Genomic DNA, 26,985 nt, shown 5'->3' on the forward strand with positions numbered 1-26,985 from the left:
GACCCAGAAATATAATTATGACTGTCTGTCCTGGCCCCTCCCTGCTCCCCAGCCCTGCCAGCTGCCTAGGACCCCAGCTGACTCCCCAGCCCCCACCCCCACCCACCAAGCCCCTCTCCTGTCCCCCCTCGTCTAGTCTAATGTCTTTGTGCACCCTCTTCTCCATCCCACCCCCTGTGGGCAGACCCAGCCTCCCCTGGTTCCCTAGACATTCCAGAATGCCCCACACCATTGGCACAAGAAGTGGGGCCCCCCCGGGAAGGAACCAGGGACCAAGGCTGAAGTCGGGAGTGAGATGGAGAGTGTAGAATACCCCTTATTTCTCCACAAGCAAGGATTGATAGTGTGCAACGATATGGGGACGGGCATCCCAGGCTGCAGAGAACCCTGTTCCTCTTGCCCCCACCGCCCAACCTTTCCCAGTAACTGTGGCATGCATCCCTTCCTCCCCCGCCCCCCCCAGCAGGCCAGCACTGCAGGGTTTGGGTGCTGGTGGCGTGGCTGGAGGGGAGGAGAGACCACACCCAATGTGGGGGCCGTGGCCATGAATGTCAATGGCATTTGTTTTCCCTGATCTGTGGTGTTGCTGTCCGTTGTCACCAGCCTTGTTTTTAGTGTGTATATATGTCGCCCCCGTGATGCATATATACACAGGTATTAAATATATCGCTCTATATAATATTATATATGTGTGTGGTATCCAACGAATCACTTCTATTGAAAGATAAAGATAAAGAATTTGGCCAGAGAATGCAGCCATCCTGGTGTAATTTGGAGAGGTCTTCAGGGTTGTCAGGCCATTTTCCAGGGTTCAGCGACTAGAGGTGATTGGGGCAGAAATGGCTTTGCCTGGGCGCAGCTCTGCCTGACAGCTTACAGACCACCCCTCGTGGGGAGAGAGCAGGAATGCTCAAGAACAGGAAAGGATTGATGTTTGTCTCTCACCCATGGGTGAGAGTCCAGATTTTTCTTCAACCTGTTACCTGTCCAGGGCCCTTGGAATCTGGGCCTTCCTGTCCTGGCCAGAGCTGGACCCCCGAGCAGGAGGCAGGAAGGGGGTGGGGCAGAGGGGGGCAGGAGTATATTTGGAATGATGAGGATGATTATTTCAGTTGTGGCCCTGACTGGGAGGCTTGGAGAGTTGAACCAGGGGCCTGTGCCCACCGCCACCAGGCAGGGACAAGATGTCATGGAGAACAAGTGATGGGGGGGCGCCCTTGATGCGAGTGTCCCTTTGGGATGGGGCAATGAGGGATGCTGCATTTCTCAGCTGGGCAGGAATCAATTTAATGGTCCTTTTAAAATGTGTATTAAAAATTTAAGAATACCACACTTTAATATTAAATATTCATAAGGTCTAGTATCTTGATAATAATGTAGACGTTTTAATAACAATTTTTGTCCTTCTTAAAATAAAATGAAAGAAACTCACTTCTTTTAGCCTTTGTTCTAGAAAATAAACGTGTGCATTTTTACCTCTGTCCCCAAGGTGTCGCTCCTGTTCCTCCCTGCCTGGCCCTTGCGCCTGGGGCCCGGGCTGCTCTATGCTCGTGGGCAGAGCTGGCTGGCGCTGAGCAGGCCTCAAGGCAGACATTCCAAGGGGTGAGGGGCAGGTCTGTCCCTGTGTAAACAGGGTAACTCAGCTGACCCTGGCTCAGGCAGCCTCTGCTGACAGGGACAAGCTGTGCTCTGCATAAGTGGCCCCAGTGGCCACCCTTTGCTGGCTCTTCTGCAGCCTGCCTGATTGCGGCCCTCCTTGTGGGCTCTCCAGCACCCACACCTCCCTGCTTTTGCCATGTGCACCGTCCTGGGTTCCAGAGAGCTGGCTCTGTGTCCTTTCTGGGTGTGACTTTTCCAGAAAGGTGAGGGGCCATGTCATGCTTTGGAATATGATCCTGACTGCAGCTGGGTGCAAGGGAGATCCAAGTCACATGGGCTCCCTCATCTTTAAAAGGAGAGTGTATCAGGTCAGGAATTCTCAATGAGGGGCATCCGTCTGTGCTGGAGGTACTTTTTCAAATCGCGGACTGTGTGTGGTTGCACGTGATGGAGGGGGGTCCCAATGGGGGGGCTGCACACGCTCATGAGCCAGCTCACCAGTCAGCTTTAAGCTACAGTACAGAGTGGCCCCAGGAGCAGAGGTCCAAGACCTGGGACTTCTCCGAGGGCAGGGAATCATTTGGGCCCGGTATGCAGTAGGGGCTGAGATACATGATCAATGACCAGATACATGATCAATGCCTGAGGACCTTCTGTGCGCCGGACACTGTGGATGCGGCATCTGTTCTCCACAGCCCTGCACGGTCAGCGAAGGTTCCAAGGACCCTCAGAAAGGAGGCAGAAAAAAAATCGAGAACCACTGGGAACTGGCTGATGAGCAAAGGTTCCTTCAGCATTGAGGGATGGGGTTCTCAGCATTCCTGGCCGCACCCTGGAAAACTGAAGTGGCATGACAAAGTACTGTTCCCAAAAGAAAAGGACAGACCTATCCCTGGGCTGGAGAGATCATGAGCCTACACCAGGACCTCCTTTGATTAGAAAACCAAAGAGAGTAAAATAAGCAAAACTTCAAAGAACCCAGTGGACAAAGTTCTTAAATTCTCATCAGTTCCCCTAAATTTTCCTCTGGTCCTTGTTGGTTCAGGTTGGTAGCATAAACTGAGCACCCACCCATCTTGGACCCTGGGAATACAGATTATTGAAGAATCATGGCTTTCCGTGAATCCATGATGTGACAGGCTCAGTTGTGGGACAGACACCCCAAGTGCCAGGGATGGCACCTCATCTAGGTTGGGTAGCCAGGAAGGGCTTCCTGGAGGAGGTGACACTGGAATTGAGGCTTAAAAAATTGTATCATTGTAATCAATGTGCACTTACTCTGCATCTTCCTTTTTCTCTCAGTTGTATTTCCCATGTGCATATCCCTGCCCCGATGTAACCTAGATATTTATGGTCAGTGGTAGACACTTCATCAAGGCGACAGCTGGCTTGAGCAGCCCCCAGTTATTGAATGCAGGCCCATTTCTGGTCTTCAGACCTGTGAATAGGGGCTGCAGTGACCACCCCCTCCATACCCTTGTGGGCTCCTCCCTGCCTTTGGGGAAACTGCTTCTGAGGAGAGGTGGCTGTCGGGGACCTGGGGGTGCAGGTGTGGGCAGCTCTACACATCTCTAGAAAAAGCCTTGAGGGCTCTACCAGAAACTGCATCCACATATACCCCCAACCAGGGGAGCCATCTATAGCAAGACCTCTGAGCCAGGAAACCCCAAGAAGTGTAGACAATCCCAACGCACCTGCCATGCGGCCCCTCTGAATGTCCCCAGGCTTGTACACGGCCTCCCCTCTCCTACCTCTGTGCTCCCTAGCATCTTGACTCAGAAACCTGCTGATGTGGCCCCTGTGTGACCATAGGTGATGCTGCTAGCTGGACACACTGGGTGCAGAGTGGGGGTGCCAGGTGGGCTGACTCAGTGGCATGAAAATTCCTTAAGGGTAGGGACTTGCCTGGCTGGGTTTGTTATTTAACTTTGAATTCCTCACAAGAGCTAGGCTGTGCCAGGTATGCAGTAAGCACTCATTCCTGGTCTTAGAGGCTTGGAACTTTTCTACATTGAAAGGGGTCTGCAGAGAGCTCGCAGGAATGGATCTCCGAGAATGAACTGTTATGCAGCAGGTGGGTGTTGTTGAGACATGTAGGGTACTTTCTATTGCCTCTGAAATCACGCTCCGTGGGCACTGACCCACTCCACCTTTGTGGTAAGCTGCCCTTGCACGTGACAGGGTTCTTGGGCCAAGGAATGGTTACTGTACCAGCTCAGCCTCAGTCGGCCCAGCCTGCAAATCGAGGCATCCTGCACACCAGGTCCACCGCATCCTCTCCCCGGGCCCACAGAGGCGAAGGCGCTAGAAGGATAAATACAAGATTAAATTTGTTATGAGGAAGGGGAATGGGGAGGAGGGGCTGGGATAGAAATGACGTTTCCAAAGGATACCTTTATCAAAAGTTTTCAGCTTTGAGCCATATACTGTTCTTTGTATTCAAAGATTGAAATTAATTTTAATTAATTTTGGAAAAGAACATGGTTTGGGGAGGGCTATTAGGAAGGGAGGGAGGGTAATTAGAAGGTGAGGGCTGTTTGGAAGAGGCCAGAGGGGTTCCTGGAGTATGTTTGATTCCGTGCAAGATGGGGTTTTGGAGAGCAGTGAAGGACAGCATAGAAATCAGCTATGGGGAAGGAAGCAACTCCTTGCTGCATCCACCTGGGAGTGTCAGAGACACAACCAGAGCCAACGGTTACAACATTCAGTCGTTTCGGTCACAATATTCAGTGGCTTTGGACAGGAGACCCAGAATATCTGCACAGCTTGTTCAAGATCCCACATCAGTGTGTGGCATGACTGACAGCGGACAACCCTCTGGCCAAGTCTGGTGTTGGTCTTCATCCTCACATTCAAGTGGCCTGGGGACTACAGGGGCCAGTACCCTGGTGAGAGGGCCAGGGAGAGGACTACGGCAAACAGCCAGTTGCCACCAAGTCCCTAGGATGGGCTGGGAAGCAGGACATAATCCAGGACAAACCTGAGCCAGGCCTGCAGAGCTGCCCCCTTTCAGTGGCCTCTCAGCACGCGTCTGTTGGCACCTCTCCGGAAGAGGAAAGGGACCCCAGGCTGCAGGTTTTGTCACTTTGCTTAGGAGAACAGAATTCAGGCTCTGCAGATGGTAGAAAGCCCTGATTATGCCTACCACGTGCACACCCATGCACCTTGCGGGCACATGTGCATCAGTATCAAAACATACAACCCCTGGAGGCTCACCAGCCCGCAGGTGACGGCACAATGCCCCTGCATGTGCTGGTATGTGCCAACAGAGTTTACCCTTTGTGCCGAGCTGCCTGCAGTGCCAGGGTCTCAAGTCCGAGCCCGAGCTGGTTTCCATGGCAGGCCCTGCTCTCTGCTGCGCCAGGGCTCCTCTGTTGAGCGTGTCTGATTGTGCAGAGCACGCTCGCCGTGGGCATGCAGCCGGCTCGCTGTTCTTACCTGGCAGGCCCTGGTCATGGCTCCCAGCCTGGGGGAGAACTTCCCTTTGCAAAGTTAGATAACAGCACGGGTTCTCTGTCAGAGGATTGGCGCAGTGGCTCCACGTGTTGCAGCTGGCACGGACCCAGGCCTGCCCTGCCAGGCAGCCGGAAGGGAAGGCCTGGCTGCAGCCAGCGCTGGCGGGTGGCCAAGCCGGGGGTGGGGGGTGGGGGGGGTGGATGGGCGGGCCGGGGTCCACGCTGCCCATTGGCTGCCTCCCGCTCCCGCCCCGCCCGCCTCCAGTGCCTGTGGCTCCCGGGCCAGCTCCTGCCTCTCCAGCTGCTTCTAAACTCCCAAAGCAAGCTCCTCCTGCCGGGCCATGTCAAGCTGCGACCGGATCGGAGTGGCCCCTGCCATGGACATGCCTGAGGTCCTCAAGTCCCTGCTGGAGCACTCTCTGCCTTGGCCAGAGAAGAGAACAGGTAGGAACAGCAGTGGTCTGCCATGGCTGGCCAACCAATTGCCCAAGGGGTTGGGGGCAGCCACAGGCACAGTGGCAGGACAGGCATCTCCAGCCTAAGGAGGGTCCCCAGTAGGGGTCTGTCCTTGGTCCCTTCAGGACAGGGATGCAGAGAGAGGCATGGTGGAGAGTGCCCCCTAGTCCTGCTAGTTTGCGGAAGCCATGGCCAGCGTGTGGCCACTGACAGGTGCTGTGCTCTCATGGGACAAGATCAGGACCAGAGGGCCCTGCTGAGAGAGTGCACTGGATGCAATTGCCTATTGAGTTCCCTCCCTCTGCAGGCTGGGGTGGCAGAGGACTGGCCGTAGCTGTAGATTTGGGCAGCTCCTGTCTGGAGGAGAGGCTTCCTCCGTGCTCCTGCTTCAGCTCCTGCTCGCTGGAGGGCTGCACCCATGGATGGGAGGGAAGCTGTTATGTAACAGGACCACAGGCTCCAAGCCCGGGTTCCTAGGATACCACAGGCAAACAGGGGCGGGCGAGGGAGCCGGCAGAGGAGGGAGTGGACGGAGGGACAGAGCCAGCAGCCAGCACCAGGTGTCTCCCAAGTCCTGACTGACTGAGCAACCCAAGGTCCCGGCTAGCTTTGGGGGCCACCTGCTCAGGGCAATCCCCCCTGAAAAATATTTCTCCCAACCTCTTCTGTTTTAAGATGTCAGGGGCTAACACCAGGTCCCCACTGCTCAAACTTCCCAGGTGCCTTTAAAGGAGCCCAGCTGTCTTCTGCTGCCTGAGTCTGACTTAGGAGCCCCAGGTGTCCCCTCAGGGGACCTTTCTCAGGCCTCTCCCTCATCCTGCTGTGCTGGCAACTGATATATCTCATTACCAGGTAGCCCTGGTTGTCCCCACAGGACTCCCAGCCCACTCCCAAACTCTGGAGCCTGAGTACAGACCACACAGCCCAGGCCCTCTCTCTCGCCCCTCGGGGAACAGGTTCAGGGAAAGAGGGGCAGCAGGCTCTGCTCTGAGGTGACACTGCCTAAGGAGAGAAAGGTGGGTCCCAGAGTTCAGGGCCAGGTCCCTGTGGGCTCTCATGGAGCTCCAGGCCCAGGCTCCTCAGACCACACCTGTGGTTCGTGCTGGGGCAGTTGGGCCTCGTGGTGGCCCGCATCACAGGAGTTCCTGTGCCCTCCCAGCACTCAGGACCCCTGCCGCTCACCAGGAGAAGCACATCTCAGGACACCCTCGATTCAGCCTGGCCGATGAGTCACAGCTGACTTTTTCTTGCCACTTCTGAACAGCCGTGTGGGTAGGTGAAGCTGAAGTCCTTCCAGAAGGACTAGAGGTAGGGGCTCCCTTCTTGATCCAGGCACCCAGGGAAGGTGGGGTGTCCAGGATGGCCCAGTGCATGCACAGGGAGCAGCTTGCAGGGACAGCTCCCAGTGGGACAGGGAAGGGTTCTGGGGGCAACTCAGGGCGCTGCTCCTCCTCTGATGAGGATAGCAAGGCCTTTGAAGTGTGGCAGCAGCTGCTGGTCACTGGTTCCCAGCTGGTCCACAGAGCCCCGTGACAGCCGGAAAATCCCCATCACTCACTGTGGATGAGCAAAGTCGGGACCCAGTGCTGAGAGGACTTGCCAAAGGTCTTCGGCAGAGCTTTGTTGGCCAGCTCTGACCGAGGGTCAGTTGTCTGCATTAGCTGTGTGGGCCAGTATCTCGGGCCACCTCCTACCACTTTTCCATGTGGTGTCTCACTGAGCGTCAGAAGCCTGAGGCCCCGAGGGACTGGCAGAGACCAGTGGGTGGATAAAGTGAGGGTCAGTGCATCCACAAAGGCCTCAGCCACATCACTGCCCCATCCCTGTAACCACCCCTCCCAGAGCTCCCCGACTCCCCAAATCTGTTGTAAAAATAAATCCACCTGAAAAGCCATACACTTGGTGAAAAGAGAGCGCACACGCCCTGCAGACTAGAATTCCCAGCACTCACGTAGCAAGTACTTTAAGTTCCTGATGAAGCGGCTTCTCTCCCTGTGTCCCCCACTCTGGCTGGGACCTCAGTGGGTGGAAAACAGCTGAGGGTCAGTTGCTCCGGAAACAGTTGCCCTCAGGATCACTTGCCCTTTGCTTTGATGCAATAAAGGCAGGTTTCTCGTGGGGGACTGAGACCTGTTTACAAACTCCTCCCTCTCTCCAGCCCACTGACTGCTTCCGCACACATTCCGGTCACGTGCAGAGCGTGTCGTGGGTCCAGCATGGGAGAAATTGCAGGTGTGTTCTCACGAGACTGCTCTCCCTGCAGCCTCTCAGGCCACTGTCTAGTTCAGAGACACTCCGAGACCCACCCTGGGGTTTGTTCCTCTCCCTCTTGCCTCCCACCCCAGCCTGCACAGACAGACCCCCACCTCTTTCCTGTCCCTAGTGAAGATTTTGTCTAACAGAGATGATCAGGCTCCAGCCTCCCTTGGCTTTAGGTTACAATGGCCACCTGGGCGGTCAATTTGATCAACTGTCCTGTGGGCAGAGAAATCCATGTGCAGCAAAAGGGTGGTCTATACCCCAAGCCCTGACTCAATTCCCCTCCGTCTCTGAGCCCTGATCCCTAAGGACTATTCTTCCTGGTTCTACTCCTGCCCTTTCTCCCCGGGATCCTCTTCTGCAAGATGATTCTGTTCCAGACTGCTCACTCTCTCTTTCTTCTCCAGCTTCTGGAAAGTCCCTGCTTCTCTAAACCATATTGTTAGCTCTTCACACCCCTTCCTTCCCTCACCCTATAGGGCCTTGGCTGTGCTCAGAGGCCAGTCCCCCATCTTTCTGCCAGCTTTGGTCACTCCGGCCTCCCAAGGAGCCACGTAGCGTGAAACAAACCCAAAGGTTGAACAAGGCTTTCACTTTGAGCTGGTCAGGCAGGGTTCCCACCTCAGGGAACTCCTAACTAGAATCACAAGTGGGCCACCCAGTAGGGTGTCCTAGACATACCCCCTCTCTCCATCCCCAAGCTGTAAAAATGGGAAAAAGAATACCTGCTTCACAGGCGTGTTGCCAGGACTGAATGAGTTATCCCATGTGCAAGCCTTTGCAAACTGTGAAGTGCCACACTGTTTTCTCTGTGAAAGGCCAAGAGCAGCTGTGCTCCTACCACATTTGCGATATGACCCTCATTTCCTTCTTTCTACCCTCCTTCCTGTGACTATTCTTAAAACAACTGAATGTTGCGTTTGTGCTGTCTCCTTAGAAACGTGTGCTGTGGCTCTTGGGGGCATGGTGCCATCAGCCCTGCACTAAACTGGACAACCCACTGGATTGGCCAGGGAAACAGCTGAATGATAACAGGCCGGACGTCAGGGGGACTTTCTGGGACAGTGGCAGTGATGCAGAGGAGGGGCCTGGGGAGCTTCCTCTCAGAGGACTGAGCTAAATGGCCCAAGAAGGTGGACTCCATGCAGCCGGCTGTCCTGAGGTTAGCTTCAGTAAGGCCCACGCGGTCACCCCCTCTCCCAGGCTGGGGTAACCAGGCAAAACCAGGAGGTCTTGACGTGTTCTTTCAGGGAACAGGAGGTGAAGGAGGCCTTCTATGTGCTAAAGGCCTTAGCTCCTTTAACCCTTGCTACCACCTTCTAAATGACAAGGAAATGTACTCAGAGGTTGGCTACCCTCGGGGACAGTATGTGGGCCAGCCTCTCTCTTTGTTCTACCTTAGGGACTCAGCTGCCTTCTCTACCTGTCCCGTCCCCAATCAGAGAAACATGAGAAACTTATTCTCACAGGGTGCCAGGAACTGACTGCAGTGGACAGGAGCGCCCCCTCCAGATGGTTTGCATCTTGATGGGGCCTGACCCAGGCCAGGCTGCTCAAGGAGCCCATCCTGAATGGAAAGGCCACTGTTCCTGACTTTGAGCTGGGTGTCTTGCTAAGTGCTTTGACATCACCGCTTGAAAAATGGCTTTGCAAGGGAGGTGTAATTATCCATTCTACAGGTGAGGAGACTGAGGCTCAGAGATGGGAAGGCCACTGTTGTAAGGGATTCCAACCCATCTTTGCCTGCTTCCAGGCTCGGCACTCCCAGGATCCCAGGGTCTCAGAAACCCAGACGCAGGGCAGCACCTCTTCAGTCCTCCTTTGCTTTTTCATCATTTGCTAATCGAACGTTTGCTTACCCTGATGGCATGGAGCGAATGAGACATGCATGGCCCCACGCACCATGGGAAAAGACAGACAATCAGGAGTCAGGGCCAGCCTCTCCGAAGGGAGCACATTGAAACCAAGGCCTGGAGGGTGAGGAATAGCGAGCTGCACTGAGAACTTTCAGGCTGAGGGAACAGCACCTGCAGAGGCCCTTTCCTGGAGCAGGAAAGACATGTGTCTGAACAATAAAAGGCCTCTGTGGCTGCAGAAGGTGAGCAAGGGGGAGAGAGGAAAGAGGTGAGGGTGGAGAGACCTGGAACGGGGAAAGCCTGCAGGGCCCTGAAGGTCATAAAGGTCGAGAGGCTGTCATCTCCAGGTCTGCAAGCCTCCCCCATTCTCAGTGAAGTGGAGTGAGGTGGTCCCAGAACAATCAAGATGGAATGATAGAGTTAACTTCAACTGAACATTCGCTATGTAGTGTGCCCAAACCCACGCCTTCACTTCTGACACTCAGGCACAGAGAGGTTATGTAACTTGCCCAAGGTCACACAGTTAGGAATCAGACCCAGGTGGTCCAGCTTCAGAGGCCACACACTACCACTGCACCACCAACATGGCCTGCACAGGAGAATCACTGGCCATCAGACAGTGGCTGTTGAGATGGCAGAGACTGGAGCTGAGGGCTTCTCTGGAAATGGCCCTCTTGGGGCAGCTCTCCATCTGTAATCAATCTGAATCCTGGGAGTGGGCAAAATGCAAGCCAAACAGGAAATCAGTACCCTTGAGAGCACTGAAGAGATTCATAAGAATTAGTGAAGAGCCTCCACCCACCACTTCTGCCCTAGAACAAACTGAGACTAAGGTACAAACCACAGCCCACAGGTATGTGGGTTCGAAAGGAGGCAGCTGTTGGTCAGGTTAGTGCTGGGGGACTTGCCCTGTTTGTTCCAGGTTCGATTGTGAAACACAAAGACGGTTATTTGATGCTAATAATGTTCCAAATGTATATGACTTGGCTCTGAAAGGTTTTGTTAACCCTCCCACCAGCACCACCAACAAATGAGCCAACAAATATTTACTGACTTACCAACCTGAACAAAGCTTTGTACTCTCCTGCAATTGGTATTGGCAAAGCACACAGATAACTGGGCTTTGTTAGAGCTCAATGGCAGCCTTATTAGAGCCCTGTTCTTATGCACGCCAGGCTTGTATCACACATTTCAGTAAGTCAAAAGATGGAATGAATGGCCCTGTCCTCCTAGACACTGAATATCATGTGGCAAAAGAGATCATTATGGGATCTCTGGCCAAAGGCTCCCATGCTGGAGTTTTAGCTTCTCTAAACTTCAAGCTTAAATGCTAATACTCCAAACCAGTATAATAACTTAATGAAAGGCACTTGCTCTGCATGTGCTCAATTGAATTGAATTAAGATTTTAACTTCGGTTGGTTAGCAGGTTTCTGGAACATGAAAGAGTAGAATTTAAAGCCAGCCCAGGTTGGGAGATTGCTTCAGCATAGACTCCAGAGGCCACCCTCAACCACACAGCCTTGTCCCCACACCCCAAATAATTCTACGCCAGACCCAACATCAGCTGAGTGGAAGGAGAAGGGTGGCGGCACCCCCACTCCATGCCACACTGTTGCAGGCGAGCACTTGACATTGCTTCTCACACATAATCCTCATAGCCGCTCTGTGAGGTAAGCACACCCATCTCTGTTCCCAAGAGAAAAATAACTAAGGCTTAGGCGAGAGAAGTCACTTGCCCAGGCCACATGGCTAGTCAGCGTCCGAGGGGATTCTACCCAGACCTGCCTCCTGAGCCCACAGAGCTGTCCCCAGGGCCACGCTTTCCTCAGAGGTGGCTGCACTGAAACCTATTTCCAAAGAACACTAAGGGACCACTTCAGGCCTTTACAGCCAACCACGTTGTGTTCTTTTTGCGGAGTTTCTTTCTTTGTAGGGCTCACAAACACTGTGGCGTTAGCTAACGACTTCTCACACTTACATCTCCACGAAGAGAAGGAGCCACGTTACTCCCCCTGCACCGACGGGAGCGGGGCAGAGAGGGCCGCTGTCCCGGGGCAGCTGGTGCATCGGGCTAGAGCACAGTGGCCGCGCCTCCGGGACGGCGCTGCCCAAGGCGCCAGCCGGCAGTGTGGCTAACCTTCCAGCTCGCAAGCAGGCACGAGAGGGAACATGTTTGTGACGGCCCTGCAGTGTTTGTGACACGCCATTTACCCCGTGGTTATCCGGGGAAAAACCCGTCTCTGGGGAGTGTCAGTATGTGAACAGAGAACCAAATCAAAACTAACTTTGGAGGCCTAACCTGCTGGCCTCGCCCCCTCCCCCGCCGTGTGGTGCCACCCGCCTGGTAGGCTGCTCTAGGCTGGATGATGAGCGAAGTAGGCATTTTCCCTTTTGTCCCAAACAAATGCTATAACTTTCCACTGTTATCATAAATCCTCCTCTAATACCATGAGGATTAGTTTTCCCCTTCAACAACGTCACGTCAGCCACGAAAATATACATTTGACTCTAATCCAGTAAATCTCTCCTTCACCAAACTAGCCATTTTTTAAAAAGCTTCACATATTGTTTTAATCAACCTCCCTTGGCAAGTCCTTTAAAACTTATTTCTAAAAACCTCTAGGTCAGTTTCGCCTAAAGATATCTTAGCCACGTAACAGAATTCCCACTAACAACTCTGCAGCACAACAGATTTAGTGTTTCTACTAAAGTGGAGTGACATGGGCACTGTACTCGCCTCCAGGATAATGGATACACCAGGCAGTGGATTTGCATCCATTAGTTTTATTTTGTTCTAGTTTTATAAAAATTATGAAAACTACCATTTGTTGCAGGTTAGCAGTTGTGCACTTCACATTGGCCTACAGAAAACCCACAAGGTAGATCCACTTGATATATAAGAAAAGGAAGTAATTGGTAACTGGCTGTAGGTATCAAGCCAGACAGTCACTGAAACCTAACGAGTGTGGCAGTGAATGAGTTTTGGAGTCACCTTGTCCCCCCCCCCCCCCAGGCCTGTTCAGGAGCCCAATTTCTTGTTCCTTCCCAGCAAAATTCGAATTGCGTCAGCTTGACAACCGCCAGCTAGCTGGGTGTTGCCGTCACACCCCTGCCCGGTGACCCCATGGCTCCGTCCCACGGTTCCCAAGGCCCCAGCCTTTGGCAGAAGGCACCATAAACAAGCCAAAGTCCCTGCCCTCTGGGAGTTTAGGCAGGCAGAGTCTTGCACTGCTTGGGTTCAAAGCAGAGGATGATTTGTGTTTTGAAGAGGGACAAGGTTCTGGGAGCCGTTTAGGAGCAGCTTCCTATATAATGTCTCCACATTTGTGTATCCCTCGCATTTTACATTTCCTAAGGAACTCCCAGGGAGTGTTTCTCTTTTAACAGAGGTGGTTTTCCCACAAAATGTGCAATCGGTTCCCTATGTAAAGGAGCTTGGTTTTCGGTGACTTGTCCCTGGGGAAAGGATGGTGAGGTCCTAGAGAGGAACGAACTTCAGAGCTGCTTAGGACTTCCGAGATTATCTAGTCTCGAGGAGACAGGCTCAAGGGAAGCAACTGGACTTTCCCAAGGTCACAGCTAGTAAGTGGGCGGCAAAGCGTGTACCCCGGCCCTCGGCTTAGGGCTGGGCCCTTTCTCTCCTCTCCGCCCCGCCCCGGCCTCAAGAACGCGCCCTCCACGACAGTGTTTATCTGGCCGCCACGCCCGCAGCAGGAACCCGGGATCAGTGAGGAACCTGACACCCCCGTCGGCGGCCGCCGAGCCCGCTCCTGCTCCGGACATCCCTACGGGAAGGGCAGGTCGCCGTCCGCCGCCCTGCCCTCAGCCAACCCCTGGGTCGCGGGGGCGGGGTTGCAGGCTCGACCCACGAGTCCCGGCCCCAAGACCCCGGGCAGAGTCCCGGGTGCACAGCGGCCGCCCCTCCCCGCCGCAGGCCCGCACGTGCTGGGCCCCGTGTGTGGACCCGCGCCCCGCCCCCGCCCCCCATTGGCTGCTCCTCGCCTTCCTCCTCTTCCCCCCTCCCCACTCGGCCGGACTCGGCTGGGGCTCCACGTGACCTGCGGGGGCCGGGCCCCGCAGCCCGAACGGGCTCTCCGATAGGCTCCGCCGGCCGCTCCCAGCCCTGCCTCCCTTCAGTGCTGAGACCCGAAGGTGGCGAGATTGGGATGAGAAGGAAAGGCGAGCGGTCACGATGGTCTGGGAGGAGAGCGGGGGTTACGAAGAGGAAGGCGAAGGTGAACCGTCTGGTAGAGGGGACCGAGCTGCCGCCGAAGAGGGCCAATGACACAGACTCCAGCAGGCGCCAATCAGGTGACCCGGGCGGGCGGGGCGGGGCCTCCGGCATTGCTCCTCACCTGGCTCCGCACGTGTCTCACTTATCCCGGCAGCCTAACCAATCACGGCCCGGAAGGCTGCTCCCGCCCTCCTCCCAAGGTGGGCCAACCCGAGGCCGAGCTCTGGGGAAGCTGGCCTGGCCTCATGAATAATTAATATCCTAGAGCTTGTCCACAGGCTGGGTAGGGATGGAGGGAGGCGGGGGAGCTGCTGGGCGCCTGCGCAGTAGCTGCCCGTGTCGGCAGCTGCGGCGGGTCGCGAGCCTCCGGCCCTTCTCGGGGGGCGGGCGGGGGAGGCGAGGCGCGCGAGCGGAGCGCGGAGCACGATGTCCGACACGGGCGGCGGAAAGAAGCCGCCTGTGGAGCCGCAGGCGGGACCGGGCCCGGGGCCGGGGCGCGCAGCTGGGGATAGGGGCCTGCCGGGCTCCTTCCCACTGGTCCTGAAGAAGCTGATGGAGAACCCCCCGCGCGAGGCGCGCCTCGGTGAGGGGCGGGGGTCTGCGCGAGCCTGGGGGCGGGGTTTGCAGGGGCGGGGCCTTGTGAGGGCGGGGCCGGGGAGGTCGGAGGTCACGTGAAGTGGTCCGGCCGAGGGGGGTGGCGGGGAGCTGGAGCCCTGAATGACGGAGGGCCTGGTGGGCGAGGCCGGAAGGTTGGGAGAAGGTCGGGGCGAGCCGAGAGAGGTTGGGTCAGGTGGGCGTTGGCAGAAAGGGGTCCGGAGGGAGAGGATGGGTGGGGTCGCGGGGAGGCGGTTCCTTGGGGCCGCCTGAGCGCGACGACGTGTAGGGGTTACTGAGCAGGCTGAAGAGGGTCGCAGCAGCCGCTTAGATGACGCTCCAGGGCGCCTTCTCCGGGGACAGCTTCGTCAGAATCACTTGGGATGCTTGTTTGGAATGCCCGTCCCTGGGCCCCACCCTTCACCCACCGAATCTGCAGCTCCTGGGACAGGAGTGTGCGTGTTAAGGAGGACCCCACCTCCGTGATTCCGAAGTCCACTAAAGTTTGAGAAGCGCTGATTTGCATGGCAGATTGTCCTTGCCTCTGGCCTTGCCCCTCTTGGGAGAAGGACCTGCCTTCATCCCCACTACTAGGTACACACTGAAGGTTTTCTGGAAGTGTCTCAGGGTTGCTGCTGAAGTGAGGGAGGGGTGTCGGGAAGGGATGCGAGGCACCTTCTGAGGTGGAGAGTGGGGCCAGGCGGGTAGAGGGATGAAGATCAGAATAAGGCCACCGAGGCCCTTCACCTGGCTTTGGGGGATTGACCCTAGACTTTGGGGCCACAGTGGCAGAGCTGGGCTTTATCTTGTTACCTAGGCCACAGAGGTCCCTAGGGCCTATGTGGAAAGCAGGTTTGGCCTTGTTTTTTTGGCCTGAGAACATGAGGTTCAGGGAACAGCAAAGTGCCACCTATTGTGGTTTCAGTGCACAGAGGTATGCTTTCAATCTGAGACCTTTGAATTTCTAAGAACCATCAGTGTAGTTTAGGGATTTGGGAAGGAATAGGCCTTCTGTGAATTACCTGTCTTGAATTAAAAAAGAAATTTCTAAATGCCATCTCTTTCTTTTCCCGATGTGTACCGTGGCTTCCATTCCTATGGCTTGTCTCCATTGGGTTATAAATAGCTTCAGCATATCAGGTGAGACCAGGCATTCTGTCCTGCTTTCGGGACTTCATGTGCACAGACCCTTTTGTTTGCTTTTAAGGCAATGCTTTGTTCCAATTCTAGGGCTGAGACAAGCTGCCAGGACAGGCATACACATCTGTCAGGTTCTTGTTCAAAATTCCCAAATAAGAGCCATCCATAACAATTTTACTTTACATTAGCAGAATGCTCACAAAGCACTTTTGACAGAATCTTGTTTTATTTATATAGAATATTATCCCCACTTCCCAGATAAGGAAAGTTGAGGCTCGGAGAAGTGAGGATGCTTCTTCAAGGTCACATAGCTAGGCCTTATAACTGTCAGTCTGGTGCTTTTTATTGTATCATTGGCAACCACTAATGTCAATTTCTTTACCTAGTTCTTTATCATCTCTTACACAATTAAAACTCCATCTTATAAAAACATTGATTAAAAATTTCCTCAATTGCTTAGGCCAGGCAAAACCTGGAACTTACTGATACTTGTCCTTCAGTGCGGCTGTTTTTCTATCTCCTTCCTTTTCCTGTCTCCTTTGGTCCTCATGACCCCACCCAATATGGATCTGAACACAATGTAGAGTCAGGATCTCAGGGAGGAGAACAGCAAGTCCATCCGGCCCACTTAGCCCACCAAAGCTTGGCTTTCTTACTTCCCATTTGGTTTTCAACCAAAGCCTGGTACAGAAGGCAGTTTCAAGAATTAAGGTTAATTCATATTAGAAGTCATTACCAAATTCTGTTTGTCAAAACTTTCACCTCCTTAATCCACTGGTATATCCATTTTTATTGGACCAACAAGCTTCTTTTTGGCTAGCTACGGTCTGGGAGTCCCAGCATGACTGGTTTATTTCCAACATGATTATATTCGATTTCTCTTTTTCACTCCAAAATCCAGAGTTCAGAGTTGTCTCCCTCAGTTTGAAAACCCATTATGAACTTGTCATGATTTTATCTCCCACTTCCCTGATTAGCCTCCCTGTCACTTTGATTTCCTTCCAACCTTGTCACATTTCTCTCTTGTCTTTTTTTCCTAATTTGCCCTTTCTTGGATATCCACACAGGTAACTTTTTGACTGAGACAGTTAGGTGAGATCCAGTCCCTGCTAATGGATTAGTTTTGCTTTGAAAAGGAGCAAGCCTCCTTCCGCCCCACCCTCTCCTTCCCAGAAAACCTGCCTCAGTCTTCTCTGCTTATTCAGGGGTAGACTTCTCTGGAAATTGTTGCTCTGAAAAAGGTCCTGAAAAGACAGCTCCACACCCTCTGTATCTAATAAACCTAAAGGGAATCTGTGTGCAAACCCAGTGTTCTTCATTCAGTATGCATATTTTCCCATGGCCCATGGTCAGCCTGCTCCTGTGTTGGCCATGAGGTCTAAAAATGAATCAGACACAGTCCCTGCCCTCAACAGCTCACTGTAGTAATGAATGCCTTCCATTTGCCAGGAACTCGATAAGACACTTGCAAATAATATCTCTAGTCTACACCAAAGAGAAAGCTTTATTTGTATTTACAGTGGATGACACTGAGGCTGGGAGAGGGTAAATACATAGCTAAAGTCGCACATCCGAGCAACTGGGTAGCTGATCTGGGATTCAATCCCTAGGCTGAATTGCTGTGGAAAGGCCTAGCTGGAAGGGTCAGGACAGGAGAACCTGAAAGGTCTTGGCCTGAGGAATCACCCTTTCCTACCACAGAGATAAGATACCAGGAAGGCTCAGGAATTCCATGTCCTCCCTGTAGCCTCCCTCCAGATGCCAGTTTCACAGCGCATTCTGAACTGAGCACATCAGGCTTGGAGCTTGTGGCGAGCAGTCTGGGGAGCCCCGGCGTGGAGGAGGACACGCCGCCATGCCTAAAGCCCAGTGTGCCTGGTTAGCACGAGGCCATTCCCGGAGAGTGCTGGGCTCTTGCAGTGCGTGGGACATGTCCGGACTCAGGGAGATGGCCAGCCCTGTGAGGCTCACTGCTCCCCCCCATGGGATCGAGTCTCCCTCTGTGTGGGGTCTCATCACAGGTTTTGTGTCTGCAGATAAGGAAAAAGGGAAGGAAAAGCTGGAGGAAGACGAGGCCGCGGCAGCCAGCACCATGGCCGTTTCAGCCTCCCTCATGCCACCCATCTGGGACAAGACCATCCCATATGATGGCGAGTCTTTCCACCTGGAGTACATGGACCTGGACGAGTTCCTGCTGGAGAATGGCATCCCCGCCAGCCCCAGCCACCTGGCCCAGAACCTGCTGCTGCCTGTGGCCGAGCTGGAAGGGAAGGAGTCGGCCAGCTCTTCCGCAGCATCCCCACCATCCTCTTCCGCCGCCCTCTTTCAGCCCTCTGAAACCGTGTCCAGCACAGGTTGGTGAGGGGCTTTTGGGCAGGGTCACCTGTCCCATCAAAGGAAGCCCACTTCCCACTGAAGGCTTCTTGTGTCCACACACCCAGTGAGCCCCTTCGTTCAGGGGAAGTCCTCGTGGGCCTGCAGTGTGGAGAAATCCTCTGCTCCGTACCCTTCAGTACAATCCCCAAGGCCGAAGAAAAAATAGCAGTCACATTAGTGGTGGTGGAGCCTTTCTGTTGGTTGGCATGCTGTAAGTGGTCACGACAGTGGAACAAGATCTTCCAGTCTGAGGCTTGCAGGATGGAAATCCCATTCTGCATTTTGTCAGCACAGCTCTTTACCCCTCAACCCCCCCCCCCCCACGCACTTTGCCACAGACTATTGGGAAGCTCGGGCAATAATAATAATAATAATAGTACTAGCTAACATTTATTTAGCACTTACTCTGTGTCAGGCATTAACATGTAATCCTCACAATAACCTTATCAGATTGATACTATTATCTATGTGTTATAGGTGAGAAACTGAGAAGTTAAGTAACTTGCCCAAGGTCACACAGCTGGTAGGTAGTGGAGGCAGCACTTGAACCCAGGATGCCTGATTCCATAGCCAGGTACTGCTTAGGCACTGGCACAAAGAAAGCATCGTCTTCGGGATTCTCCTTAGTTCTCTTGTCCTTTTTCTCTTTTACCTCTGTGGTTGGTTGGCTGGTTATTTGGTTTTCATGCCCCTTGCACATGAACGCTTCAGAGGAGGCATGGCCCTTATATCAGGGGTCTCTGCAGAGCTTTCTGCAGGCTCAGAGGCATGCAGGTTGATTGCTCCTGGAAGGCCCCCAGGAGCTGGTATGGAACCCAGGGAACCCACACCCAAAGAATTTTGATGCTCTGTTTTTTAATTTATTTTATTTTTTAAATTTTAATCCCCACTCGAGGATGTGTTTTTATTGATTTTTAGATAGAGAGGAAGGGGTGGGGGGAAGAGAGAGACAGGCAAAAGAGAAAGAAATCAATGGGAGAGAGAAACATTAATCGGTTGCCTCCCGTACATGCCCTGACGGTAGTCAAACCTGCACTCTTTTGGTGTACAGGACAACACTCCAACCAAACACCTACCCAGGTAGAGCTCATGCTCTGTTTTATTTTGTTTTTTTCATTTTACTTTTCCTTATGGACAAATTTTCAAATACAAAAGTAAGAAACTACAGTAACGAACCATCACATGGCCATCACTCAGCTTCCATAATTCTTAACTCATAACCAATCTTGTTTTCTATAATCTCTTCCATTCCCCTCACCTGATTATTTTCAGTCAAATCCTAGATGTTATTTCATCCATAAATATTTCAATGTGTATATAAAATATAAGGGTCCTTTTAAAAAAGTAACAAAAACACCAATTTTACATCTGTACTCAACAATAAATCCATCATCATTCAAATTTTCAAAAAGTTGTCTCATAAATGCTACTGTTTTGCCATTCGTTTGAATCAGGATCCAAACAAAACCCACACATTTCATTTAGTTATGTCTCTTAAATCTCTTGAAATCTATTGGGTCCCCTCCTTTTTCTTTGCAATTTATTTGTTGAAGAAACTGAATCATCCTGTAGAGTTTAAACTCCATGTGCTGGATTTCTGACTATATCCCCGTAGTCCCATTTATCATGCTTCTCTACAACTCATTTTTTTCCCTTAAATGGGTTAGATCTAGAGGCTTCAGTGAACTCCAGCATATCCTTGTTTGAAAGGAGCTCATTTTTGTGCTGGTTTGGTTGTCCTAGAAGGCTGGTTTCATGTGTGGGTAGGGGGCAGAGTTGGAAATGAGCCCCCATCCTGTACCAGGGATCACCTAGGTGACATTTTCCTTTGATTTTGTTTTTAAGGAAACACTCTTAATTAAGTATGGCGTACAAATGCCCACATCATAAGTATACAGCTCAATGAATCTTCACAACGTGAACCCACCCATGTGACTTCTACCCAGATCAGGAGGTAGAACATCATTGGTGTCCCCAAAGTGCCTTGTGACCCCACTTAGTCATTACTCCCCAGAGGCGACCACTATCTTTATTCCCATCACCAAAGATTCATTTTCCTTATAACTGAAGATTCTACAAATGGGATTGAATATTATTTCCTCTTTTTTGTTTTTAACTATTACACATTGATTACGTTTATACTCGCTTACATTTATAACTCTATAGCTAGCTCTACAGTTCACAAACTATGTGGGCACCAGAACTGCTTTACATTAGCAGTATAGATTTACAGAACATACTTATGAAATACTCCTGCAGAGGAAAACTGCAATACAGATGGAGTAAAATTTATATTGAAGAATTGTACTCATGATAGAAATGAAGGCAGAATTGCTCCTCTTAATTTTTCGGTTCCTTCTGTAGGAAAGCCATAAGTAGTATCCATTCTTTTCTTTAAAATTTTTATTCTTTTAAATATATCTTTATTGATTTCAGAGAGAGAAAGGGAGAGGGAGAGAGAGATAGAAACGTCAATGATGAGAGAGTCATTGATCGGCTGCCTCCTGCACGCCCCCACTGGGGATCGAGCCCACAACCTGGGCATGTGCCCTGACCGGGAATCAAACCGCGATCTCCTGGATCCTAAGTCGATACTCAACTACTGAGCCATGCCCGGCTCCATTCTTTTGCATCTAGCTGCTTTTCTTATGAGAACCATCTGTGTTGTTGCCTGTAGCATAGTTCATTCATTTTCATTGCCAAATGGTATTCCTGTGGAATAGTATGACCATTCCACAGTTTATCCATTCTATAGTTGATAGGCATTTGAGGTGTTTCTGGTTTGGGGTTATGCACAGCAATGCCATAGACATTTGTGTACATGTCATTTGGTAAACATATGTGTACATTCTGGTTGGGCATTTACCTAGGAGTAGAGTGGCTGGGTCATTGGACATATGCATACATCAAGCTTTTATAGATACTGCAAAATAGTGTACAATGTAGTTGTAGCTGTTGATACTCCCACCAGTGGGGTATGGGGTTCTAGTTTCAGCCTTGGTAACCTTGAACAAGTAGGCCAAAGGTGTGTGTTTTTTAATAACTTATCTCTAACAACCTTTGAATTCTAAAAGTTCCTTTAATCCAATGTCCACTATAAAATGGCAGCAAGGTAGGGCAAAGAAGATGAAGGATTCAGAATTAGCCAGACCCAGATTTTAGTTCAGTCACTTACCTTCTGTGTGACCCTGGGAAAACCATGTTCTTTCTCTGAGCCTTAGTTTCCTCATCTGTAATATAAGGTTACACCCATCTTGCTTTCAGAGTTGTCATAAGACTAAATGAGCACTGTGACTGATATGTCTCCAGGGAGTCCAGAGTAGAAGCCATTTCATTATTTAATCTGTGTCCCTAACCTGTTACGCTTCACAGAGAGAGCCAGCTGTTTCCCATTACTCGAGAGCTTGAAGCCACAGGAAGTTAAGGGGGGACAATGATTTCATGTTTTGCTTAATATTTCGGGGGGGGGGGGTGTCAGAAAATCCTGTCTTTTCAAGGGCCTCTGTTTCCTTTTGAGCACTTTGTGCCTAAAGGGACGGCTTTTTCCATGTTTGTGATACTGAATTGAGTCACATGTGTCAGTCTGGCTTGGGGGGTGCTGTGTTTCTCTTCCCTCCAAGTAGCCATGGCTGTGCAGCACTGAGCTTCAAGCAGGTATCTGGGTGCATGACATGAATCCTTGCTGTCCAGTGCGGTGCTTCAGGACCACCTGCCTCTGTGTCTTTCAGAATCCTCCCTGGAAAAGGAAAGGGAGACACCCAGTCCCATCGACCCCAACTGTGTGGAAGTGGATGTGAACTTCAATCCCGACCCTGCTGACCTGGTCCTCTCCAGTGTGCCAGGCGGGGAGCTCTTCAACCCTCGGAAGCACAAGTTTGCAGAGGAGGACCTGAAACCCCAGCCTATGATCAAAAAGGCCAAGAAGGTCTTTGTGCCTGATGAGCAGAAGGTAATCTAGTGTCTGAATAAGGGAAGGTGCAGCATTGGTTCAGGAGCCGAGGGGCTGTGCTTCCTCATGTTGGATTTTATCTGGAGGATCCTCCCTCCTATGGACACCATTTAGAAAGGCATGAGTTCAGAGCATAGAGCCATATCCTGTAGCAGTTGGTAGAAAGACGGAGTCAGGTGGCGTTTGGCCCCAGTGTGACTCCCTGTAGCTTCTCTGTTTCCTTACTGGCCAGTGGCTGTGTTGATGTTCTTGCTTCCCTGGCTTTAGCCCAGCCTTTGGGCAGCAGCTCACTAGGCCACAGGAACTGGGCTGAACAAGCCCTCGCTTTGAAGGACAAAAGACAGTTGTGTGTTACCATCCCCAGGGACCAGCAGACAGCTTTCAGAGCGATGGTTCTGTAGGAGTTGGGATGGGGAGGGAGAGGAGGAGTTTGCCGGTTTCCATCCTCCCACAGAAAACTCACAGGAAGGGCTTTCACCAAGCTTTGAAGTTAGGCAGAGCTGGGTCCAGATCCCACTTTGCCACCTAGAACTAGCTGGGCCTTGGGTTCCTCATTTGTAAAATGGGAATAACTACCTGCTTCTCAGGATGTTTCTGAGTCTGTCATTGTAATGGCATGAAAATGGTAAACCTTTATGTGGTGCTTCCTGTATGTGATAAGCACCTAGCACACACTAACTCCTTCAATCCTCATACAGCTCTATATGGTAGTTATTATTACCCCCCTTGTAAAGGTGAGGAACCTGAGACACTGAGAGGTTGGGAACTCGCATGGTTCCGCTAGTAAGGGACAGAGCCAAGATTTGAACTCGGATGACCTTAGCTATAACCAGAATGACTGTGGGCGGCAAGGTGTAGACAGTGCTTTATGTTGGAGCAGCGCAGGCTCCCAGTAAGTGGAGTCCCCTTCCTTCCACTGCTTCCTACTAAAGGGCTTTGTTTCTCATCCTGGGGAAAGGGCAGGGCCCCTTGCTGTCCTTGGCACATGCGTCTCCTTCCCTGGGTCCCAGCTTTCGTTCTGGCTGCGCCAGAGGAGTGATAAGAGGAATCTGTGTGGAGTGCTGGCAGGAGCAGAAAGGGTGGGTACCCTCATGGGGAAGGAGGAGAGACCAACAGAGGACACTTCCCCACAGGATGAGAAGTACTGGACAAGGCGCAAGAAGAACAACGTGGCGGCCAAGCGCTCCCGGGACGCCCGGCGCCTGAAGGAGAACCAGATCACCATCCGGGCGGCCTTCCTGGAGAAGGAGAACACAGCCCTGCGGACGGAGGTGGCTGAGCTACGCAAGGAGGTGGGCAAGTGCAAGACCATCGTGTCCAAGTACGAGACCAAGTACGGGCCCTTGTAACGCCCCCGCCCGGGCCGCGCTGCCTACACCTCAGCCTCTGCCTGGGGCTCCCTGAGACCCCACACGCGTGTGGGGACTTATGACTCGTCACGGGCGAATGGCAGTGCACCTGCTCCAGGAGCAGTCATGTTCCAGCTTCGTCATCACATGGCTAGCGCACGTGGCCACTTCCCTGGGGGGCCAGCTTCACCGGCGGGGCCGCAAGGGAAGCGACGTAGCGGGTGCATCAGCCTTAGTTTCTATTCTTGGATGTCCCGGCTGAATCAGAAGGGGACCTCTGGTGGAGCACCGATCTCCTTTCCCAGGGCACTCAGGCTGCCCTGACTCTCCCGCAGTCTCCACCCTGGGCCGTGGAGGACTGTCTCCGCAGAATGAGTCCGTCGTCGTCACGTCTTCTCAGGTAGCAGGGTGTGTTTCCAGGTGGACTGTGTCTGTGGCCCACCTCCCCCTCCCCCAAAAGTCTGAGAGAAACATCTGTTTCCGTCTCCCTCAGATGTTGAAAGACATGCCAGCTCCTCTGTAATGTCTGCCATGGGTACCAGGCCACCAGAGCGGGGTCTCTGCACAACCCGAGATGGGATTTGGGTCCGGGGCCTGTAGCAGAAGTACACCCAACTGTTCTTAGTTCCCATACCCCTTTACTCTTGTAGCTCTGAGGCCTGGAAGCCAGGAAGGGGCACTGGCAGTCGGCTGTCTGCATTTTGTCTGCTGTGAAGGAGAGACTCCGGTTGGCTGGTCTCTGAGCCCTGATCACAGTGCAGAGGGCGGCCTTTGCATCTCCTCTTCTCCAGGTCACTTGTGGATGCCACCTGGATCTTGTTTGTCCCACTAGACTGGGCCTCTAGGCCTGTTTCTTTTCACCCAGTGACCAATCTTAAATCTTGGATTTAAAAGGAAAACCCCCTTCGTCTAGGAAGCTTAACTTTCTGGACGCAGGATGCACCTTCCACATGGTGTTCAGAAAACCAGCCTCCATAGCCCCTTGGGCTGCGGGCAGGGAGCCGGGCCATGTGTCTCCATTTCATCTTGCTCTGCCCTCCGGAGTGGGCCAGGCCAGAGGGAAGCAGAAGATGGCTTCCCGGTCCTTGTTTCAGGATCCCTCCCCTGTGCAAGCTGCCTGGAGGGCACCTGCTGGGCAGGACACCTGGCCATGGATCACCAGGGTCGCAGCACAACTCCTGGAGTAGCAGGTTCTTGGGATATTTACACATTAGGGTCCCTTCAATCTGGGTCCCTAGAGATGTGGGCCACCCACACAGGCCTGGCCGTGGTATGTGGAGGGGTCCTTGCAGCTGTGGCTTCACTACCTCACAGCTGCTTTGTCTTGTGTCTGGCTGGACTGGTCCTTTAGCTCCTCCCGGGAGGTTGATCGAGGAGTCTGTGGAACGCTCTGCCCATTGTGGTCAGCCGGGGCACCTGCACGTAGGTGTATTTATTGGCTCAGGGCCAGGCAGCCTGTGGTTAAGGGGTCAGAAGTAACGGGCGCACTTTGTCATGCTTACCACTGGCTTTATTTAAAGTGGTAGCTCCAAGACCCGGGCTCTGACCACAAAAGACTTTTTATAACATGTTAAGACCCGGGGAAGCCATCCACTGGCTGTGGAGCGCACCCCAGGGGAACGCCGTGGCCCTTCGGGGCCTGCACACCGCCTCTCCTGGGGACTTGACAAGGGTGCCTGAGGCCAAGGGAGGTCACTGCCTCCTTCCAGGCCCCTGACTTTTACTTTGTGGTTCTATAAAAACCATGTTCACACTTTTCACTCTATTGTAACCACAACAGGGCAGTTGCATCCGGCATGTCAGTGTCCTGCCCTGGGCAGCTTGCCCGCCCGGGCACTCTCCCTCTGGTCTGGCTACCCACCAAGAGGGCAGTTCTCGTTTTGTTATTGGTAGAAGAGCCTCCAGCTTAAAAGCTCTTCATTTTCTTTGGCCAGAAAGTATATGGTTTTTGTTTTTTCCGTTTTTTAAAAGAATGGAGACTTAATCTCTGGATGGCGTCCATGTTCTAACCCTTGTGGATGGGATAATGGCCTGACATCTCTCCTCTTTGTCCCACCTCCTGCCTGTTCAGTGGCCCCCCCTTCTTCCCTTCAGGCAGTGGGCCTCCAGTTCCTTCCCAAAGTGCTTACTTGGAAAGAATGTGGCTGCTGGCCTCTTCTAGAAGAGCCCCTTTGAGTTGGGAGCCTAGCAGGGACAGGGAGGAGATATCTGTGGAGGTTGACATTTTGGGGAAAAGCAGTGCTCAGGGAAGTGTGTCTCCTTCCCAGGCCCAAGAGTCAAGTTCTTGCAGGAGAGGGTTGGTGCCTGCTAATTTCCATAATGGAATTGGGAGTCTCCTTGACTCTCTCCTGGCCCCTCTCTACCTTGGGACTGACAGCCAAAGACTGAGGCTCCTGTGCTCAAATCTTTGACATCCGAAAAGCACTGGAGGCCAGAGAAGCCAAAGTCAGTGGCTTTCCAAGGGTTTGTGATAGACTGGGAAGCACTATCCCTTCCTAAGCACCCTGTCTTCAGTTTCCCAGCAGCCTTGTTGTAACCTCAGAACAGACAAATCATGAATGAGCTAGAATGTTGCAAGAATATACATATAATAAATGTATATCTAGGTATAGAAATATATATATTTAGAGAGAGCTTTCACGATGGCCAGCAGCTTTGTGGAAGACCTGGGTAACTCTTAACCCTTGGCCAAAGGAAGGGGTTTGCCTGTCTGGATCCTGAGGTTGGAGAATGCACTGAGCGGTGAACCTTGACTGGGTAAGCATCACCCTGCTGAGGGGCTGCTGTGGCCTGGGACGGGCAGCTCCTGTAGTCCTCCAGCCTGAGGCGGGGTGTCAGGCATGGGAGCCAGCATGGGGGGCCCCTTTGTGTTGGGCAGCTCACCACCCAGGGTCTTGGGAGCTCTGCTTCACAAAACACAAAGGGCTGAGAGCCCCTGGTTTTCATGGCAAAGCCCCACCCCAGAGCTCCTTTAACATCTGTTAATTAAGTGCAATAAATTTTTCTAGAAAATGGCAAAGATGACTTCCAGGTGGATATTGCTGTCTTACGGTGTTGGGGATGCCAGACCACCACTTGGTTTTATTTTTCTAAGTGCATGTGATGTGAGAGTGTGTGGGGTCCGCGTCCTCCCCTGGGAGCCGGCATTCCAGTGAGCCCCTTTTTCTTACTTTTGTTGGGGGAAGGAGGCAGGAAGAAAATTCCTTCTTCCCAGCTGGTGAGGGCAGAAGCAGCCCGCAGCCTGTTGGCCTTACGTGTGTGAGTGTGTGTGTGTGTGCGCGCATGCGCACGCGTGCGAGTGTGTCACCGCTGGTGGGCAGGAGTGATGTGGCGGGGAGGGAAGCTGGGAATGTAACCTTTTAAAACAAAATTAAATATTTTGAGACGAGAATTGTGGGGCTGTCTTTTCTGTCCTCCCTCTGCGTGTCCTCCGGGCAAGCTGGCCTAGGACCCTGAGGGATATCCCTGACACCGTGTATCACTAGCCAGGCACCCCTGGCCAGGTCACCTAACCACTCTGTGCCTGTGTCCTCATCTGTCAGATGGTAGTAATTCCTGCCTGCTTACGTCACAGTTTACGGAGGAAAGACCCTATCAAACCAAAAGCAGTTTGAACAAGTAAAGTGCTGTACAGCTGGTGGAAAGACAGGGACCTGCTCATGACAAGTGTTCTCAAACAGGGAACACTTGATGGCAACTACGAAAAAACAAACAAA

At 52.5% G+C, this 26,985-nt stretch overlaps 1 protein-coding gene across 3 annotated transcripts; it reads left to right on the top strand.

Annotated features, from left to right (window-relative positions):
* Positions 1–5,392: 5,392 nt before the first annotated feature.
* TEF (TEF transcription factor, PAR bZIP family member) lies at positions 5,393–26,660 on the top strand. 3 transcript variants are annotated; one of them, XM_016210287.2, is made up of 4 exons: positions 5,393–5,498; positions 17,632–17,949; positions 21,700–21,920; positions 23,054–26,660. In XM_016210287.2, the coding sequence occupies exons 1-4, from the start codon at positions 5,396–5,398 to the stop codon at positions 23,267–23,269; spliced, it is 858 nt and encodes a 285-aa protein (XP_016065773.1). In that variant the 5' UTR covers positions 5,393–5,395; the 3' UTR covers positions 23,270–26,660. The 3 variants fall into 3 exon arrangements, with proteins under 3 accessions (XP_016065773.1, XP_087671073.1, XP_087671072.1); XM_087814947.1 differs by lacking the exon at positions 5,393–5,498 and adding an exon at positions 13,779–13,938; XM_087814946.1 differs by lacking the exon at positions 5,393–5,498 and adding an exon at positions 14,288–14,444.
* The last annotated feature ends 325 nt before the right edge of the window (positions 26,661–26,985 follow it).

The sequence above is a fragment of the Miniopterus natalensis genome, chromosome 2, assembly GCF_054644295.1.
Source record: "Miniopterus natalensis isolate mMinNat1 chromosome 2, mMinNat1.hap1, whole genome shotgun sequence".
NCBI lineage: Eukaryota > Metazoa > Chordata > Mammalia > Chiroptera > Miniopteridae > Miniopterus > Miniopterus natalensis.